At 39.8% G+C, this 22,315-nt stretch overlaps 1 protein-coding gene across 1 annotated transcript; it reads left to right on the top strand.

Moving 5' to 3' along the window:
* The first annotated feature begins 465 nt into the window (after positions 1 to 465).
* On the top strand, positions 466 to 20,388 carry zgc:172076. The gene is made up of 7 exons (XM_063475571.1): positions 466 to 643; positions 4,214 to 4,371; positions 4,800 to 4,932; positions 17,263 to 17,416; positions 18,223 to 18,346; positions 19,657 to 19,846; positions 20,228 to 20,388. Exons 1-7 carry the CDS (start codon positions 466 to 468, stop codon positions 20,386 to 20,388), a joined length of 1,098 nt encoding a protein of 365 aa, XP_063331641.1.
* The last annotated feature ends 1,927 nt before the right edge of the window (positions 20,389 to 22,315 follow it).

The following is a 22,315-nucleotide window of genomic DNA, read 5'->3' as shown; positions in this document are numbered from 1 at the left end:
GTCAACCCTATAATGCACTTAAACTTATATTTGATACATGAGTTTCTGAGACCTCTATCTCATCAACATGATCAATACTTGCCATAATTTCAAAATGTTATGGGTAAAACTCTTTTTTTCTTCTTCTAAAATTAACATTGTTGTTAACAAAAATTTGCCAAAAACGCCAAATGTATCAAATGCAATACAAAAAAATATACAATAAATATATTATAAAAATATAACACAAATATACACAACATGATGTAGCCAGAAAATGTCTGTGGATTTTGTTATAAGGGTTAATAAACATCTCATTTTTTAATTCATATATTAGGAGACCTGGATGTAAAATGTGATGTATTGTTCTGTGAACAGCAGTGACCTCTGGGTTATTAATATAATAGTGAAAAAAAATATGTTGGTCACTTTACTCTCTCTTCTGTGTTTGTCCTTTCTGTTAAGAATTTGATTCCCCCTGACCCCATGGCCCGATTTCACCTGAAGAGAGGTTTCCCTCAGGAGGAGTTTCCTGACTTGTGCAGGAACTTTACCTGGATGGGTCGAATCCTCACACTGGATCTGTACCGCCGACAGTTTAACCGCTGCACCCAGAGTGGAGTAATCTTTGATGACGTCATTCGTCCCGGCCTGGAGGAACCAGGTGATGTAACAGGGTTTTTAGTTATTTTGTATGTGTGAGATTTTTCTTTGCATTTTAATGTTGATTTAAGTTCAAGTTTTATACAGTTTACTGTTGCATTTGGTTCTTTTTATGTGTTTGAGTTTATTTGCTTGAATGGTTCATGGTTTCTTGTTGGTCAGGTTCCTTTTGAGTCTTTGTCTCATCCCTGTGTCTCCTGTGTGTCTGTCGTGTCCTTTGTGTTTATCTGGTTCCTCACTCTTGTCTCTGTTTATTCTCCCTGTGTGTCTCTCCCTGTGTGTCTCACTCTCTCTCTTTGTGTCTTAGTCATGTCTTTTTGTTTTGTCCTTGTCTCCCATTGTCTTCCCTCCATGTCCCATGTTCCAGGTTTCAAGTTTTTCATGTTTCTTATTTTTCTTGCTTCATGCAAGTCAGAGTTCTTAGTGTCTAGTTTTGCCGAGTTTAGTTAGTATGTCTTAGTCTCCTCTAGCCTTTTGTTTTTGTATTTCCGTGCACAAGAAATGGCTCGCTTTTTGTTAAATTTCAGTTTTGTATCTGAGTGTCCACTTTTGGGTCCACACCACAAACACATGATCTGAGTCCGCAAATCTTGACAGAGAGGCCAAAACACAGAATTACAGCAACATGAAAATTAGTGAACAATTGGTAACTAATTTGATAGTATTTACATATATAAAAGAATTTGAGATATGCATGAAAAAAAATCATAATTATTGTTGTTTCATTGTTGGTCATAACATATAATATAATATAAAGTTAGCACAAAAACTAAGTAAATTTGTTTGGTCAGTTATTTCTTTGTTCTAATTATGGTTTCTGGAAATAAATCTTTTATTACTGGAAAGCTTATTTCCCCTTAAATGGTGCCATATTTGTAAGGAATATGTGCATTTGTGGGTTGAGAGTAGAATTGAGTGGGTTGTCCTCAGTGTTGGGTAAGTTACTTTAAAAAAGTAATTAATTACTAATTACTTAGTCAACATTGTATTTAAAATACTTATCTAATTACTGTGTCAGAAAAGTAACTTAATTACTAAATAAGTAATTTAACTAAATACTTCTTAAAATCCCTATAAACCTTGAGTGGACAAACAATAGAAATTAAACTCTTTAAATAATAAATACATTTTTTTTAAAGATGGAGACTCTACAGTACGCAGCGGTAGCATGTCTTCCACAATGTAGCCTGCAATCATTTTTTAAGCTCACCTTCAGACGCTTTCTGTGCTGCTGAAGTAAAATCAAGTTTTGCCTGCTAAGCAGGAGTTGCCGCGGTGTTATCCATGGATGATGAACAAGGATCACTCAGAAGTGTTCGTCTATGCTCTGGTGTCAGGCACTTCAGTAGATTACTCGTGCTATTAACAGCAGCCGATAGTTTTTTCTCCCCAGGACATAGCTTACATATTACTGTAATGTTCTTGTCTGCTTGCTTCAGAAAAGTGAAGAGTATGTCCACTTCATAAAACAGCCACTCGCTTCAGCCGAGTCCGACATCTTCCGCTTTAGAATACGATTATGCAGCAAACTGGCACGAAATGACGTGCAGCTGCACTACAGCGATGTTAAAGCGGCAGAGTTTACTTTTACGTTTAGAAGATAAATTATTGAAATTAAATAATGATATTCAGCGAGTTTAATTATTTTACAATGTAACGCAAGTACATTGTAAGTAACTGTAATTAAAATACCTAAAAATGAACAGTAATTAGTTACTCTACTTTTTCAGTGGAAAAGTAATTTAATTACAGTAACGCGTTACTTAGTAACGCATCACACCCAACACTGGTTGTCCTCATGAAAAACTTGCCAAAACTTCTCTGCCAATGCCAAACTTGCAAAGTTTATTTCAATAAATTAATTGTTTTAAATTTATACAATTATTATAAAAAAAATGTATAAAATAAATCTGTTTTGAGCTTCTGGTACCCCAGGTGCTGACAATTAGGATTAAGCAGTACCTGCTATAGCAGTTAGTTGGTGTCTGCTCCAAGCATGCCACGTTTGACTGATCTGGACAGGGCCCATGCCACAGGGCAACTTTAATCTGGTGTTCGACAAAACAAAGTTGCAGTATCATTTGGATGAGTCCTAGTATCATATTCAGAGTGGCATCTAAGTCCCATATAATATGGAATGTGAGATGGGCCACAAAGTGGTCAAGAAGACATCACCACAAGAAGATCATTTCCTCACCCTGTCAGCACTTAGGCAATCTTTTACAAATTTGCAATCCATAAATGAATGTTTGCATTACCCAGGCAATTCAGAGCAAAGTGCACGCCGCCAGTCTTCAGTCTTCTGGGCTGCAAGGAGGCCTGTCATGACTGCCCTTCACAGTCAGGCCTGTTTGCACTGGTCTCTATAACATGTTCAATGGAATCTGAACATGTGGAGGAATGTTAAGATAAGATAAGATAAGATAACCTTTATTAGTCCCACACGTGGGGAATTTGTTTTGTCACAGCAGGAAGTGGACAGTGCAAAAGTTATGAAGCAAAAATTAGAATAAAATAAAATAAGAATAAATACAGTACACAACTGTACAGAATAGAATAAAATAAAATAAAATACTATATACAGTAGAATAAAATAGAATAAAATATACAATAAGATAAAAATAGAATACAATTCTATTTTTACATACATTCAGCAACAAGTCCAGATTTTTGCCTACAGCGACTGGATCATGGATCAAAGTGTGAGAAGAAGCACAAAATTATTACTATTAACTGCTGCTCCAACTGAGTAAAAGTGTGATGTTTCTGGTTCTTATATAGCGTTTTTCTGCTCTCTGAGCACTCAAAGTACTTTACACAACTTGTTCATTCACCCAATCACACAAGCACTTTCCTAAGTTGTTAGTTATAACATTCATTCACCTATGGATGCATCGGAGAGCAACCTGGGGTTAGTATCTTGCCCAAGGACATTTGGCATCCGAAAATCCGAGACTGGAGGAGACTAGGACCGAACTACCAACCTTCCGATTAGTAGGTGACCTGCTCTACCACCTGAGCTACAGTCACCCTGCACTGGAAAAAAAAGGAGTGCCACATTGGAGGCAATTTCAATGCAAAGAGATACTGAGATAAGATCCTGCAAACAGTTGCAATGCTGTATCTCTACCTGTCATGATCCTGGGTTTTGTAAACAGCATTTTCAGCTTTGGACTCTCAGTCTTCTATTTGACGGTAAATGGTAAATGGACTGGTTCTTATACAGTGCTTTTCTACTCAAACTGAGCCCTCAAAGTGCTTTACTCAAATTGCCTCATTCACACCATTCACACAAGCACTTTTTGCTTACCCTATTTAAGTGCTATCTAATATTCACTCACATTCATGCTCTGATGGATGCATAAAGTTTACATACTTTAAGTTTAAACACTTAAATCTGTTTTACTTTACTTACTGTTTTACTAATTACTCTGGACATTTATTGAAAGAAACCTTAAACGAATGAAGTCCAAAGTGGTAATTCCATAAGCATCTGTGGAGAAATTTTTAGGAAAATGTTTAGATTATTCACTTGGTCCTTCTGTCACTTTTGTTCCTTTTTTTAATGAAGGAGATTATTTAGGTCCTGTAGCTGTCGGGTGTGTTGCCGGCGATGCCGAGTCCTACATCCTGTTCTGTGATTTCTTTGACCGAGTTATTGAAGCATATCATGAACAGAAGATCACCAGCCAGACACCAGAGAGTGACTTGAACTATGACAACTTGAAGGTAGCTACTCAAAACACTGTGAATAATAAACCCGAAAATAATCGCAGCATGAATTGAAGGCTGTGGTCAAACCACAGGTCCCTAAAGTGAACTGCATTGAAAAAAAGAGGTAAGGTTGGGTACAAAAATGAGAACAAACAAGTTGTGTGTGTGTGTGTGTGTGTGTGTGTGTGTGTGTGTGTGTGTGTGTGTGTGTGTGTGTGTGTGTGTGTGTGTGTGTGTGTGTGTGTGTGTGTGTGCGTGCCCTACAATCAGCTGATTTCAGTTCGTGTCGGAGGATGAAAATATTGGAGCAGTCTATAATGTCAAATAAAATTAAAGTAATGTTCATATGGACATTCATTTTATTGATTGATTTTTTTTTTAATTGATTTTATCATCAATTCCCATCCCAATTGATCTGGCTAATAAATTGTGTGTGTGTGTAGGGTGGTGATGACTTGGACAGATCGTACGCTGTACGCTGTGAGGTCAGTGTTGTTCGAGGTATTGAAGATTTCTGCTTCCCAACACACTGCAGCCGAGGAGAGCGCAGACAGCTTCTCACACTGGCTAGGCAAGGTACTGTAAGTCTTTATTTCAGTACTAACAAAGTACAGTGCCAGTACAAAAACACAATCAGTCCATCAATCCATCCATCCAATTCAGGGTCACAAGGACCTGGAGCCCATCCCAGCATTTACAGGGTGACAGACTACACCTTGGAAAAGTTGACAGTCAATTACTGGCCTAATAGAGTAGAATAGAATAGAATAGAATAGAATAAACCTTCTTGGACCTTCCACTCGGAGAGAAAGTTAAAAATTTGTTTTTCACTTAGCTGTTGCCTAAGAATTTACATCCTAAATCGTCCCTCCTTCTCCTCTGAGATATGGACAAGGAGTCTCACTATCTTTTTAACATCTCCCATGAACTTACAGTGCCCCACTGTGTGTGTGTATGTGCAATAAGGTCAGTTTGTGACATGCATATTTGCATATAACTAAGTGACAAAGTGATATTACTATCGATAAAGTGATCAATACATGGAATAAAGAGGTTTGCCACCACAATGGCTAACACTAGCATCACTGCATGTAGCCACTCTCTGAAGATCATCTTCGCTTATGAAAATATTAGGTCACAGCAGTACTAGCTAGCTATTGTTTTTAGTATGCTAATGTGCTCTTTGTAAATAAAGTTTAAAGCAGCTCAAACTGTAAGAGCCAGCACTGAGCCTTGTTTTACACAGTTTTAGAGCAATAGCTGCAACCTAAAGCTTTTAAATGATTTTCATTAATTACACAAGTAATTATTCATTCATATTCATTCCCAACTGGTTATAGATGATTATCAAGGACCAAGTTAAGCTAATCCCAGCTTCTCTAACACTGTAGGTTGAATCTTGGCATTAAATGTCTGGTATGTTGCAATGAGTAGCATTTAACCAAGTACAGTACTTATATCTAGTCAAGTGTGTGATAAAGATACAGAAAGTAAAATTTTATTATTAATAAATTATATGTAAAGAAGCAAAAATTGATTCAGTTTATTAATTTTCTCAGAATGCTCTGTGCATATAAAGACCCTGTATGCTTTGATGGGGAGCTCATCACCCATCCCAACTGCTGCTTCTGAGACCTCCGTAGCACTCGCCCAGCTAGATACAAACAATCAGTCTTCGCAAGAGTTCAACCTGGTTTCACTGGTGGAGCATTTGCAGTTACTTTTTTGGGCCCTAAATATTATTTCTAGAACTAGCATAAGTGAAAGTTTTAATCCATCCATATTCTATTGTTTATCTGGGGCTGGATTGCAGGGGCAACAGCCTAAGGAGAGGAAGTCCAGACCTCCCTCTTCCTAGCCACTTCCTCCAGCTCACCTGGGGGACAACTGAGGCATTTCCAGGCTTTCCTCTGAGATGTATTCCATTCAGTGTGTCCTGGGTCTACCTCAGGGCACACTCTATTCAGAACACCATGCCCAGGAGGCATCCTAGTCAGATGCCCAAACCACCTCTTTGATGACTCGTTACGCTATATCAGCCATTCTCTGGAGAAAATTCATTCCCAATTTCCACTTTTTGTATCAGCAATTGCATTTTTTAAGTCGCTACAAAGAGCTTATGACCATAAGTGAAGGTATCGATGTAAATCGACCAACTGACAGCTTCACCTTCATAATCAGCTCTCTCTTTACCAAAACAGACTAGTACAGTATGTAGGTCACTGCAGAAATCCATCTGTCAGTAGCACACTCCCTTCTCCCCTCACTTATGAACACGAAACAAAAACGTCTTTATTTTCACAGAGGTAAAAAATTTAGGTTATTAAGTCCCTGCTGATATTTTAGCTGATGTTTACATTTTCAATTGATTTTTGTGCATGTAGGTTTGTTTGTTGACAACAACTTGGACTTCTCTGGGAGATGAGGACGCACCCACATTTGTTTCATTGTAGAAGATGTTACGGCTTCAACAGCACTTTGAGTCAGCTTTTTGGCATTGGGCTCCGAAACAGGAAAACCTGCAACCTGAACTTTATGCAGCAGAGATTGTCTCAGTGATTTTCTTTTCTTTTTTTTTTCTTTTTTTTCAGTGATTTTCGACTCTGTGTCCTCTGCTTTACTTCCTACTCTCTTCCTTCTTTAGCCCACAATTCAAATCATTCCAAAAGACTCATGTACAGTTATTGAAAAGAAAGTCTGTAACTTGCTCACATTTGTAGTTCTACTTGTTTATTGAATTATATTTAAGAAGAGTCAGGTTATTCACATAAATTAATGTTTTTTTCCATTTTTGCATTGTGTTTTACAGATTCAAGATTCAATAAGTTTATTGTCATATACCCTGCAAAACACAAGTGGTTACACAGAGCAATGAAATCCTTACTTTGCAGTAAGAAACAACTAACTAAAATAAAGAGTAAACGTAATCCTAAGCATAGAAAATAGCATTGAAAATAATAAATGCAGTAAAACAAGTGATTTGTAGCACTTGTAGTTTATGTATGTTATGTGTGGGTGTAGTCAGAATTTAAAGTGCAAGTAGTTGCAATACTGTCACAGTGGTAATATATACAGAGTATGTACAAATTGCAAATTTAATAATTTAATAATTTTTAATAATTACAGTTCGACAATATTTCAGTGATTCAGTAGCCTGATAGCCTGTGGTTAGAAACTGTTTTTAAGTCTGGCTGTCCTTACTTTCACTCTCCTGTATCATCTGCCAGATGGCAGGAGCGTGAACAGTGTGTGCTGTGGGTCGGTGCGGTCCTTAATGATGTTGTGTGCCCATTTCCTGGTCCGAGTGTTGTAAATGTCCCGTAGTGGTGGGAAGGGTACTCCACAGATGAATTGTGCCGTTTGATTGACACGCTGGAGAGCCTTCCAGTCTAAGCTAGGAATCACCTTTGAACAAAAATCACTTTTAAAAAATGCTCTATGGGTTTAATTTAGGGTTTAGTTTAAAGCACTTTATTGTGCAGAAATAAGGTGCAGCATATAAAGCGCTGAGGTTTGCCTCCTTGTCAAGATAAAGCCATCCCCAGCTTTCGGGTTAGGAAACAAAACTTTACAGTACTCATGTTATTTAACCGAACTTTTGATGGTTGGTGTGCAATTTCTGCTTTAAATGCATTCATTGTTTATATTTAACAATCTAAGCTCAGATTTCGAAGGAGATAGGAATGTGTGTAAATGTGTGTGTTTCCACATCATTTACGGTATACATCACAGCATCGGGCACAGAACCTACAAAGCATACAAAGAAAAATTAATAAACTGAATCAGTTTCAGCTTTGGTTTTCATCACATATGTTTTATTAATAACTACATTTCACTCATTATCTTTACAACACATTTGACTACCTCTGGTCGCAGGTAGTTAAAAGATTGATTCCCATAAATGCCATAATCTTCCTTGAGAGACACTGTTACAGAAGTGTAAGACATTTAAAGCATAAATAAAAGATTCAATGAGCTTTACAGATTTTGCATACGGTGTTCCTCTGGGGTCAATTTGACCCCAAGTTGTTTTAGCTATGTAAAACATGTCTGTCTGTGTGTGTGACCTAAAATTCTTACACCTCATGTTATGGTCACTATATGTACCTAGAAGATTAAGCAGGGTATACTTTAGCACTGACCTGTTTTGTGGTTGACAAGATCGATCTCTTCACTGTAAGAAATGTATGTAAAAATTACCCGAAATAACTGTAAAATGGCAACGGTAAATTACCATCAAATCAAAAATATATATAATATAATGTAATATCTATATTAAATTTCTGTATATTGACAAATGGTGATTTGCTTTTATTTATTTTACACTGCTAATATGTTGAAAATATATTAATTTACAGTAATATGGCACATTGTCTGTGAAAACAACAGGAACAATCTGAAACATTATCTACAATTAATCACCCTACAATTTACATTATAATTCTGTATGAATGACAATCTTTCCTGCTTTTTTCATTTGAATTTACAATTTACAACTGTATGTTAATTACTCAAAACATACCGTGCTTTTAATTTTAACAAAATGTCAAAACATTGTTAGAATTATTGTGAAAATTATGGTGAATTTTTTTATATATTAACAAGCTCAGACTGTTTGATAAAACAGTATATCTTAACAGTAAATATGAGCAATTACTAAAAATAAAAAATATGTTTATTTCTTTAAGTTCTACAGTCTCACCAAGTAAATAAGACAGCTATTTACAATGAAAAAAATATTTTGTGGCCTAAGTAATGGCAAAAGGCCATTTTCTATTGTAGAAGTCATTAGCTTACAGCTTTAAGTGTTTAAGGTATGTGTTAGCTAAAAATAAAGACAAGATGATAGTTAGTTTATTAAATTTTAATGAAATTTGCAGATTGTTTCGGTGGAGTTTAATAAACTCAGCCTGGTATCTAAAATATAACAGGACACTGGAGTATAGTCTCGAGCGTCTCACACTTCTGACAATCAGTTGTCTGCTTGACATTTATTCAGCTGTGTAAAAACTATAACTTCTCAGCCAAACCGATTTACTCAGGAACAAATAAAATGCTGAAAAAAGCCAAACAATAACATTTTTAAGTTATCTAAGTGACTTATATACCATGTTTAACCTGAGTAGCGAAAGACGGCGGTGGGTTTGAAAACGATTTGCTGGGAGTCCGGTGTTCTCACCGGCTCTAGTGAGCCTTTAACCCCGGCTAGCTATCGAGCTGGTGGGTAACAGACGTCTCTGAAAACGTCGGAGTGCTTTTGAAAATATGTGGTGTCTTGATAAACTGAGCAGATATTTGAAGTTTACACAGCTACATTCTCGCCTGAAAATATGTTAAATGTTTATTTTGTGACCCAGAAAGAATAATAAGAGTAATATTAAAACTAACTAGCGGCCGCCATTGTTGGAAACTGAGCTGGGCCGCGCTATGAATTCTGGGATAGGTTGGGCCACGAAGTATACACGCGACCCATCCTTCAAATCTGGGGAAATGAAGGGCGCATTTGTCGGCCGCATTTGTCGGAGTCTTCAAATTTGGACAGGCTTCGTCGTGTCACTGTAACGTAATTGGCCTACAAATGCGGGCACAGCAGGATGTGGTTCCTGAATTTGGACACAGCTACGATACCGGACACTGCTTCTCCTTCTTCGGGGTTTAACGGCAGCTGGCATCCTTGTACATGCAGTGCTGCCATCTTCTGTTTCAGTACGCTATTACACTCTTAAATCCTACTACTTATTCCTGTGTCTTTTGGGATCTTACAAAGCTTCAAACGATGTGTCGACTATTAAATTAGTCAACGACGATTTTGATAGTCGACGTAATCGTGACTAGTCGACTAATCGTGGCAGCCCTAGTCAGAGTATAAATTCAGAGGCTAAATGCCCTTTGTACAAGCACACCCAATTCTTAGGAGTGCAAAGCTACATCACAGTGGTGTATAAAAATCCAAGCAGCTAGCATGTGTCTCTACCAAATCAGAGAGTTCCTTATATTGCACAGCATGGTGAATTGCATTGCCTTTTCAAGGAGCAGAAGAATCAAGGAAATGCTAAAAGACATAGTTAATCTGTTAGCTAATCCAAGAGCTAATCCCATAGTTATGTAATATCCTAGGACTAAGGAACCACGGAGACCATGTTTAACTCACAGTTACTTCTTTATTAAGAGGAACGGGGCATGCGCCCCACAGACTGAAAACTCTCCAACAACTGTTGCCCCCTGGTGGACAAATCCCTGCCACAACATAACATTCCTCCCCCCTTAAACTGAAACTACTCTGTAGTTTTAATGACTACAGAAAATACCCATAAACAAAAACTTCACCTTTATAAAAAATGCAACAACCCCGTCCCCAGCCTTTATTGAAATTTCAGTCCGTAATAATGAACCTTTAGTCCAACAGTCTTAGGTTAACCTATAACAGTCCACCATAATCTCCTTCTTATTATCGTCAATCACGGCACAAAGTCTCTCAGGTGCTCCGGAGGTCTCTTGGTTCTTTGCGATCGCCGTAACCCAGTGGCTGGTGATTCCTGTGAATCACTACTCTCCATATGTGGCTTCACCACTGGTGTAACTTGCACCTCCATGTGTCTCTCATCCTTGTCTCCTGTCTCAGCGCTGATGTTTGGGGCTGCCTTTGGCAGCTCGCCCGGGTGGCCTTCAGGCATTCCTGCTGCCAGGCACGGCTCCAGGCGGGCAAACAGCTGATCTACGTGACGCCTCACCACTGTCCCATTGCCCAGCATCACCAAGTAGGAAACCGGCCCTGTCATCTCCTGTATAAGTCCTGGTATCCATTTGGGTCCTCTGCCATAGTTTCTGGTATATACTGTGTCTCCAATAACAAACATGCGCTCCTTGGCATGCCTATCATGATACAGTCTTTGGCTATCTTGTTTTGCTGTCACTTTCTGTTTCAAGTCAGGGTGTATGAGATCAAGAGTACACCTCAACTTCCGGCCCATCATCAACTCAGCGGGAGACTTCCCTGTTGTGGACTGTGGTGTGATTCGGTAATTAAACAGAGCCCTGTTTAACTCGGTTGCCAGTGTGTCTCCAGTACTCTTTTTCATGAGTTCTTTGAATGTTTGCACTGCTCTTTCTGCTAACCCATTGGATGCTGGGTGATATGGAGCGGAGGTGACGTGAGTGATTCCGTTCTTTGCCATAAACTCTTTAGTTTGTGCACTTACAAAACACTGGGCATTGTCTGAGACCACCATCTGAGGAAGGCCGTGCGTGCTGAAACAGTTTCTCAGGCAGTCTATGGTTGCAGCTGCTGTAGCGGATGGAACTGGATAAACATCTAACCATTTGGAGTGGGCGTCCACTATTACTAAGAACATTTTACCCAAAAACGGGCCAGCATAATCGATATGTATCCTTCTCCAGGGCTTTTCTGGCCACTCCCAGGGGTGTAGCGGTGCCTCTTGCGGCCTGTGTCTATGTTCTTGACATGTACTGCAGGACCTCACCTTGTCTTCAATGTCATTTTCCATATGCGGCCACCACATGTAGCTTCTGACCAGGCCCTTCATGCGGCTCATTCCTTTGTGTGACTGATGTAGCTGTTCCAAAAGGGGGCGTCGACCTCGTTCTGGTATCACCACCCTCGCCCCCCACAGCACACACCCATCCTGCACACTCAGCTCCTGTTGTCTCTGTCTGTAGGGCTGAAACTTAGGATGCTGCGTAGTGGGCCATCCTCTCAAAGCTTACTCACGCACTCTGGAGAGTATGGGATCTTTGGTTGTCCATCTTTGCAGCTGCTCAGATGTCATCACGCCCTCCTGGTCCTAATCTACCATCAACACCTGGTCCTCAGCTGCTACCTCTTTAGGGAGTTTCTCTGGAAGAGGGAGACGACTCAGACCATCAGCATTACTGTTATTTTTGCCTTCTCTGTATTTAATGACATACTCATCGGCTCTTAATAACACCGCCCATCGCATGATCCGCTGTGACGCCATCTGAGGGACGGCCTTCAACTCATGGAACAAACTTATCAATGGCTTATGATCCGTGATAATCATGAACTTCCTGCCGTACAGGTACTTATGAAAATACTGTACACCAAATATTACAGCCAATCCTTCTTTATCCAGCTGTGAGTAGTTCTTTTCTGCTGCATTCAGGGTACGTGATGAGTTTTCAATGGGTTTTTCCTGACCATCTGGCATGCAGTGAGCCAGTACTGCTCCCACTCCATAGGGGGACGCATCGCAAGAAAGAATTAAATCTTTTTGCTCATCATAGTGTACCAATACACTGCTTGACTGCAACAGTTCCTTTGATTTGCAGAAAACCTTCTCCTGTGCTGGTCCCCAACACCATGGTTCCCCCTTTCTCAGAAGCTTGTGCAGTGGGGCCAACAGTGTGGACAAGTTTGGCAAGAACTTATTATAGAAGTTCAACAACCCCAAATAAGCTTTGAGCTCTGTCACTGATTTTGGGGATGGCGCCTCCTGCACTGCTTTCACTTTTGCTGGCACTGGATGTAAACCGGTCTTATCCACCCGATGTCCTAAAAATGTCACTTCCTTCTCCATGAATTGACATTTGCTCCTTTTTAAGCGCAGGCCTGCCTCCTCCAAGCGCTGCAGCACTCCATCCAGTGTTTGAAGATGTTCGTTGTCATTCTTTCCCGTCAGGATGATGTCATCCAGATACACTGCGACACTGGTCAGACCTTGCAACACACTCTCCATGGTGCGCTGAAAAATGGCAGGACTTGAACTCACACCAAATGGCAACCTGGCAACAAACCCCTGTGTGTGTTCACTGTGACATACTTTCTAGATTTGTCATCAAGTACAACCTGATATGCGTGACTCATATCTAACTTGGTGTATTTTTCTCCTCCCGCCAGCCCTGCTATCATGTCCTCCATTCGTGGAATGGGGTATTGTTCTACAGGCGACACCTTGTTAACAGTCAGTTTGTAGTCACCACAAATTCTGGCGCTGGAGTCTGGCTTTAGTATGGGTACGATGGGTGCGGCCCACTCTGAGAATTTCACTGGTTGGATGATCTCCTCCTTCAACAGTCTCTCCAGTTCCTGCTCCACTTTCTTTTTCATAGCAAACGGAACTGATCGGGGCTTTTAGAAGCACGGTTTGGCATCACTGGCTACATGTATCTTTGCTGCAAACCCCTTCAGTGTTCCCAACTCATCCTTAAACACTGTTTCATGTCTGGCCAGTATCCGCTGTAAGGCATCATCTCTGCCTTCTATCTTATGTACAGGTTGTCAGTCTAATTGGAGGGCCTTAATCCATCCCCGACCCATCAAACTAGTTCCAGCCCCTTCAACCACCACCACATCCAGTTTTTTTTTACTGTCTCTGAATTCCATCTGCACTTGGGCTGCTCCCCACACGGGTACCTTGTGGCCTCCATACGTTCTCAGTTTGATTTCACACATGCTTACTTTGGGTACATTACTGCCTTCAAAAAGCTTTTGAAATGACTCCTTCGACATGATAGTGTAGCCACAGCCTGTGTCTACTTCAAATGTCACATTCTGTCCATTTACTTTTAGCTTCTGTCTGATGGGTTCCTCCCTTGGGATGCTAATCTCCTCATGCACATTATACATAGTCACACTACTTGCCTTTATGTGGTGCATTTCAGCTCCTTCTTCCTCACTCTCCACATTCTCCTCTTCCAAGAAATGGGCTTGTTTACCTTGTCTGCCACGCCCTCCTTTTTGTTCCATTTTCATTCGGCAGACCCTTTTTATGTGTCCCACCTTTCCACCAGTGTTGCCAACTTAGCGACTTTGTCGCTATATTTAGCGAGTTTTCAGACCCCCTTAGCGACTTTTTTTTTTCTAAAAAGCGACTAGCGACAAATCTGGCGACTTTTTCTGGTATTATTGGAGACTTATTTATGACGACTTTTTGACGTGAACGCGCGTATCGCTTTTACTGTCAACAAGCAGCGGTGCTGCCGTGGGCACCTCGCCCGTTCCAAAGCGCTCACGGGCGGAGGATAGTCCTCCCCCCGCTGCTATCAGGGCAGAAGATGTTCACACCTATGTGTCCAAACTGCACATGAATCGCGCATGAGCGAAGGCGCTGCTCCCACACTGACTGTAACGCAGTCAGTTCTTCTTTTACTCTTATGCTGTTTTGTGGATCACAAGGTTTAAAACTACTTATAAACACACACACACACAAAGTAACTCCACCAGAGTGCCTTTTGGGTCACTTTTGCCGGTCCAAGCCCGGATAAAGGAGCAGGGTTGGAATTGTGACATTAAAAAAAACAATAATTGCTAAAAGAAATGTAATTTGTAGTTCTAAATAAACTCTAAATGCATTTAGGACGTTTTTTACTCACTTTATGTCTCTTCCACGATGTTATTTCTCTCTCCAACAACGTAGGTTACAATTACATTAGCATGACCAATTCTGCAAATTAGGCGGTGACGTCATTTAGCGACTTCTAGCGACTTTTAGGACAACCAATAGCGATTTTCCTTACTGAGGAGTTGGCAACACTGCTTTCCACAGTTGTGGCATTTTTCTGAAACAAACCTGCAGTCCTTGGCCACATGATTTAGCCCTCCACATCTGTAGCACTTCCTGACAACCTGTTGTGACGTCGAGCCGCTGTCCTCCATCTTGTTCACCGCTCCTAATCCTTTAGCAAATCGCGACTGTTCCGTCATGCTCTTCAAGTCCACAATGTCTCTGTTAGCCGCCTCCATTGCTTAAGCAAACTTCAGCGCCTTTTCAAACGTTAGCGAATCCTCTGCTAACAATCTGCGCTGTATCCTGTCGTCGCTTATTCCGCACACTAAACGATCCCGCAGCATCACCGTCAGGGAATCTCCAAAGTTACAGTCCTGTGCGAGCTTCCTCAGCTCCGCTACATAATCGCCCACACTTTCCTCCGGCCTTCTATTCCGTGTGTTAAACTTGCACCGCTGCACAATTTCACTCGGCTTAGGGTGAAAATGATTGTTCAACAATCCCACCAACTCAGCATAAGAACGATCCCCTGGCTTGACCGGACTGAGTAGGTTCCTAATCAGGGCATAGGTCTGTGCGCCCCCGCAACTCAACAGTACCGCTCGCTTCTTCTCCTCCTCCTTAATATCATTCGCCACAAAGAAGTAATCCAAAATCTCACAATATTCCTCCCAGGATTGCAGCTCGCTGTCGAACGGTGCCACCGAGCCCACTGTGGTAGCCATTATTCCACACCGAGGGTTACGCTCCGCTTCCAACAGATGCTAGCGCTGTACCACTTGCCAACCTCACTTCATAAGTCACTTATCACGGCGTAACTTCACAGCAACACCTGGCTTTTACCCTCGTCGCCATATGTAATATCCTAGGACTAAGGAACCACGGAGACCATGTTTAACTCACAGTTACTTCTTTATTAAGACGAACGGGGCATGCGCCCCACAGACTGAAAACTGTTGCCCCCTGGTGGACAAATCCCTGCCACAACATAACAGTTAATTCAAAAGCTATACTAATATAATCCACCATCCATATAATCCTAATCCACAAGCTAACAGGAAAGAGAAATGCGGTGAGGAAATGGATTTGAAAATGTGAAAGTGAAAATTGCATTTTAAATATCAGAAATAAATCTTTGATTTTTGAATGCATTTAATTACTTTTCTTTTTTTTAAAAAAAAAAGATTTTGGAAATATATTATTTAATTTGGAATTTGAAAATGGTTTTTGAAAGTAGGTTTTTATTGAGCGTTCATTTTCGATTCGAAGTATTTATTAAGGATTAAAAATTGATTTTGAAACATTATTATTATTATTATTATCATTATTATTATTATTATTATGTATAATTAGCATTTAAATAATACGTTACTGTAGTAATGTCCAAAAAATAAAAAAATTACAAAATAAATTTGTAAATTAATTTAATAGTGCATATTTTTTTTCTTGCACAATTCATTAATGAAGCACAAAATGCTTTATTGTGTTACACATGACTCTTCTCGTCCTCCATAGATAATCACCCTGTTTAATCAAATCAAAGTTTTAGCTAGTCAAGCTTAAGCAAACTGCTAATTGTGACAGTTAACCCTTGATGCCTGTTAAAACCTCCCAATTCTTTGATCCTTGGGCTGAAGGACGAACAACACTCGGTGTATAACTGTTCAATCAACAATTATTTTAATCCATACAATTCTTATTATTTCATACAAACACAATGCGCAATACATCCAGGATGGGAGATGTGCATGAAGAGGGTCACAGCAGATCTCAAAATGTCGGACCGTTACTCAAACTCTTATAACCTCTGGTGGCCCCCACCTAGTCATAAAAGCCTAAACATCCACATACTTTCTATCTCTCAGTGAGCCTAAGTTATGACCTTGGCTCCCTGTTTTTCTTCTTCCAACAAAGGTGGAGGAGAAGCTCTCGTGCAGTCTGCTCTGTTCTCTCTACAATCAGAAAAGCAAGGCCATGATTCTCTGCACACAGTATTCTCTTTATAAATCAGCAGTATGGAATGTCATAAAACAGTGTAACTCATTCACAGTAAATCAGCAGTATAATATAATACAAATCAATCTAATAAATCTAATGATTTTCACATTCTTCTAACTCAGGAGTATAATGCAAACTAAAACTACATAATGATTACACAATCTATAATAAGAAGTATAATGTGGCCTACAGCAGTATCATGATTCAATCATTTTGATTAAAGGTATAATGTAACATATGACAGTATAATAATCTCACATGCCTCATGTCAAGAAAGAAGACAATGCCATGTGTGACTCTTGTGCAAGTCTATTTAAGAGTAGTTAAGTGTTACTTTATTAAGATTAGTGTGTTACTACATTAAGATTTTTTGTCAACAAGATACCAATGACGCCAAACTAGTTACCAATCTCCTGTTTTTCAGCTTTGCAACAACTGGAACAGGAGCTGGCAGGTCGACTTCTCTTACTAACGGACTTAAGCCAAGAGCAACAGAGTGAGCTGAATCTTAAAGCTCCAACTTCCTTCCAGCTCCGCATAGGTGTGGCCCGGGACTGGCCTGATGCCAGGGCAGTTTGGTCAGTATGGTTTTCATGGATATAGAACCTGCTCTGGTCACAGGTAGTTAAAAGTTTGATTCCCATAAATGCCATAATCTTCCTTGAGAGAGACTGTTACAGAAGTGTAAGACATTTAAAGCATAAATAAAAGATTCAATGAGCTTTACAGATTTTGCATACGGTGTTCCTATGGGGTCAATTTGACCCCAATTTGTTTTAGCTATGTAAAACATGTCTGTCTGTGTGTGTGACCTAAAATCCTTACACCTCATGTTATGGTCACTATATGTACCTAGAAGATTAAGCAGGGTATACTTTAGCACTGACCTGTTTTGTGGTTGACAAGCTTGATCAGTTTTCAAAATGAAATGAAATGGCAATAGTTAAAAGACAGCTTGAGATTTTAAAATCAGGACTTTTTAAACTAATAAGTGATATGGGGGTGGCTGTAGCTCAGGAGGTAGAGCAGGTCATCTACTGATGGGACGGTTGGTGGTTTGATACCTAGCTCCCCCAGTCTGCATGTCCAATATCCTTGGGCAAGATAATAACCCCAAGTTGCTCTCCAATACAGCCATCAGACTATGAATGTGTGTAAATGTTAGTTAGAAAGCACTTAAAAGCATAGAAGAAAGTGCTTGTGTAAATGGGTGAATGTGGCATGCTGTATAAACTGCTTTGAGTGCTCTGGGTTATATAAGAATCAGTTCATTTACAATCTTGGCTACATCCATCTTTTAAATACAATCTATAGTCACTATCAGCTTGTGATGTTTAAAATTAATTAAAGTCAGATATTTAATGTGCCATAATTTTTCATGCAGGGTGAGTGAAAACAGGAGCCTGTTGGTCTGGGTCAACATAGATGAGCACCTCAGGCTGGTATCAGTGCGAGAAGATGCCAATGTGGCTGAAGCTTTTCAATGCATCTGCATCAGCTTGCAAAAGGTAAATTTTAATAAACATGAATAAATAATACTAATAAAAATTTCACTGTACCCCCTCCCCCAACTTGTTGCTTGTACATTGGGTTTTTTTCCCAGTGGATGAGAGGGCTGCCTCTCTGCTTCTTCAGATTGGGTATAGGTACTGACTGTCATTTGCACTTTTATGCACCAAACAATAGTTGAGATTCCCTACTCTTCTTGAAGCTGCTGGGTGTGGTGCTGAGTGTTCCCCACCTAACATCTTCATTGTCCTAACAGGGAACTTCAACACTGACTTGGGCAACAAGTCAGGTTTCTTATTGGACTTCTGTTGAAATCTTAATTTGTCGACAAGAATTAAGATGTGCCGTGTGCACTTATAAACCTTAGGATGTTTATAAGTGCACATGGCACCAGGACACCCTAGTTTGCAGGCCACTGACCAATTTTATAATTATTATTATCCGATCTGTAGCCAGGAAGAACAATGCACTTTCCATCCTAGTCATGTGCTGAATGAGCTCCCTATCCTCTCAATGATATTTGATTGTGCATCGGAGTTTATCATGTGTACATGTGTTTTGTGGACTTGGAGAGGATTCAGATGCATCCCTTGGAGGATCCTGTGGGAGTTGCTTAGGGAATATGGCGTATCTAGCCTTTTGCTATGAGCTATTCAGTCCATGCACAACCTCAGTAAGAACTTGGATTGCCAACAATAAGTTGAACTCATTCCCAATATAAATTTAATGTAACAGGGCTCAATACTATAAATCATAAATTTTATGGTCAAAATTTCTAGGCAGAACCAAGTGGCGGAAGGTAGATGATGTTGCTTTGTTGGCTTCCTGAGATCAGAGGGAGCTGAGTATGAAAGAGAAGTTGTCAGTTGACCTGTCAGTTTACATCTATACCCTAACTTATGGTCATGAGTAATGACTGAAAGAATGCAACTGATAGTGTGGAGACTGGAGATAGTTTTCTCTGGCTGCGATAGCTAATGAGTTCAAGTCATTCATGAGTGACTCACAGAAAAGGGGCTACTCCTCCAACTTGAAAAAAGCCATCTGAGGTGGTTTGGGCTTGGGAGTTTCTCAGTTGTCCAACAGGTGAGCTGGAGGAGGCAGCTTGGGGGGGTCTGGACCTCCTCTCCTTAGGCTGTTGCCCCTGAAACCCAGCACCAGATAAGCAATAGAAAATGAATGGATGGATAGATGAAGTTTTTCACTTATGCTAGTTCTAGAAAAAGTACTTAGGGCCTTAAAAAGTAACTGCAAAAGCTCCACCAGGGAAACCAGGTTGAACTCATGAAGACTGATTGTTTGTATCTAGCTGGAAAAGTACTACAGAGGTCTCAGACATCCCTTTATCTGGAAGCAGCAGTTGGGATGGGTGACGAGCTCCCCGGCTAATGTGGGTACAGGTCTGAGGATCAGCGTCCTCATCAAACTGCAACACCTTCCCAAACATAAACACCTTAAGGATGTTCTGAAAAGACTGAGGATCAACATGGACAAAACAGGTAAACAGAAGACCTAGATCTGATATTTCATAGCTTCAAAACTTTGACTAAGTTTTGAATTAATTCATATTAAATAATTTTTGCTTTTTAAAGAACTTATTTTAACATTGCATTCAACAACAAAAATCCTCCCTAACAAAAAATGTAACTTCAAGGGCCAAATTGTGTTATATTTCTTCACGTCAATATATGGGCCACAAGTAGGGGTGACGTGGGCCATGAGTTTGAGACCCCTGAGTTAAAAGTATCAGTACTGGTATTTGGTTTTAGCAATACTCATGCTGTATTTACCTGGTATCAGATCAATACCACATTTGCTACATCCCACACCACTAACTGTCAGTGTTGGATTTAAACTTTCCAAATCTCCTCATTTCCCAGATTCCCCGGAACTATATAATATAAGCAACATGGCAACCTTTGGCTTTACCGAGGTGGCACTGACCCAGCTGGTGGTGGACGGGGTTAAGCTACTTACCATCATGGAGAAAAGGCTGGAAGGCAACCTAAGTATAGATGAGCTTGTTCCTGCACAGAAGTAGACACATTAGGAAGACAAGTGGCTGAAGGAATACTAGCAAAAAGAAATGATTGTTAAGAAGACTATGGAAAAATATACCTTGCCTACTTTGATCAAGATAAAGATTAAGTTGACAAAAGTTTTACTTTACAATGGGACTTCACGATGGATTAAAAAAACAGATGACATGAATGATGTCAGTATTAAGTAATGGATCGCACAACCCTGCAGTTACAAAGAGTAATGTATTTCTTTTACAGAGAATACGTGTCTGATGGAAAACAGCAAGAAACAAATCCTTCATAAGGCACTCACTGAAATAATTTTAATCCTTATTGACTGTTATTGGTGCACAGTAGGAGACTGTTTGACTTTTGTGACTTTTTTAAATAATTTAATTATTTAATATATATTTGTTCTAAACAGCTGCTTAGAACAGCGGGCAAAGCAGAAAACCAAACAAGTATTGGTTTGGATCAGCACATGAGATTTGTTCACCCTGAAAAAATATAGAGTAACATCTGTAATTTTTTCAAATATGCATGAAAGTAAGTTTGCTTGCTGAATTGTAAGTGCATTTAACATCTCAGTGGTGTGGCTGTTGTTTACACTCTTCAGCCATATAGACCAAGATGTGAAAGAAAAAAAAATCTACATTTTTCTGCTCTCTGCGCCTATGAATAAATTTACTCAAACATATGACTCTCAACCATTATATTGGCACTTTATCTGGAACCACCAGATAGTGTGACAAGGGTGACAGGGAGGGTGACAGGAGGTCACAGTGTACCTATTTTTTTCATAGAAAAATATTACATGTTCATATTTTTTGCAGAAGAAATCACAGAAGAAGTAAATTTTCCTTGATTGTTAACTATATCACCTTTCCTTGGATTTCTGAAAAAGCAAGCATTATATTATTTTTCAAACATAATCAAAGATTTGTCCAAACATGGCTATTTTAAAATTTATGTGGGATGTTTTTATATTTATATTTATATTTAAAACTGTTTTAACGATTACCTATTCATTTAGATAACAATTACTTTCTAATAAAAACTGGAGTTGTGAAACATTAGTGGCGAAAACTTAAAAGGTTATTAAACTTTAGGACTGGGTGAAGTTGCAAATTGGAAAGTAAGTGTAATTAATGGGGACTTCAAAATTACTTAAGGGTTCCCTAAGGGTTGTGTTTATACGAGGGACGATCGTGGCTCAGAGTTCACAGTTCGTCTTGTAATCGGAAGGTTGCCGGTTCGAGCCCCGGCTCCGACAGTTTCGGTCTTGTGTCCTTGGGCAAGACACTTCACCCGTTGCCTACTACTGGTGGTCAGAGGGCCCAGTGGCGCCAGTGTCCGGCAGCCTTGTCTCTGTCAGTGCGCCTCAGGGCAGCTGTGGCTACAATGTAGCTTGCCATTGCCAGTGTGTGAATGGGTGGATGACTGAATGTAGTGTAAAGCGCTTTGGGGTCCATAGGGACTAAGTAAAGCGCTATACAAATACAGGCCTCTCTGTTTCTCTTCCACAGTATGTCTTCTGTTCTGTCTTCCTCCCCTCACCCCAACTGGTCATGGCAGATGGCCACAGCTCCCTGAGCCTGGTTCTGCTGAAGGTTTCTTCCTGTTAAAAGGGAGTTTTTCCTTCCCACTGTCACCAAAGTGCTTGCTAATAGGGGGTCATATGATTTTTGGGGTTTTCTCTGTTGTATTATTCTTAAGGGTGACTATTGTTGTGATTTGATGCTGTATAAATAAAATTGAATTGAACTAAATTGAATTATCTGGTGATTAAGGGAGTTGCACTGTCACTGCATTGAATTCTTATTGTGTTTGTGTTATTAATATTATATGATGACAAATGTCTGTCTATTTCTATGTCTTGGATTCCTAAGATCTCCTGAAAAAAGAAATACTACATTTCAAATGTCTTATCCCAAAAGTAAATGGGTT

Source organism: Pelmatolapia mariae, linkage group LG6 (assembly GCF_036321145.2).
Source record: "Pelmatolapia mariae isolate MD_Pm_ZW linkage group LG6, Pm_UMD_F_2, whole genome shotgun sequence".
Taxonomy (NCBI): domain Eukaryota; kingdom Metazoa; phylum Chordata; class Actinopteri; order Cichliformes; family Cichlidae; genus Pelmatolapia; species Pelmatolapia mariae.
The sequence above is the reverse complement of the archived record's forward strand: the minus strand, read 5'-3'. Positions and strand labels throughout refer to the sequence as shown.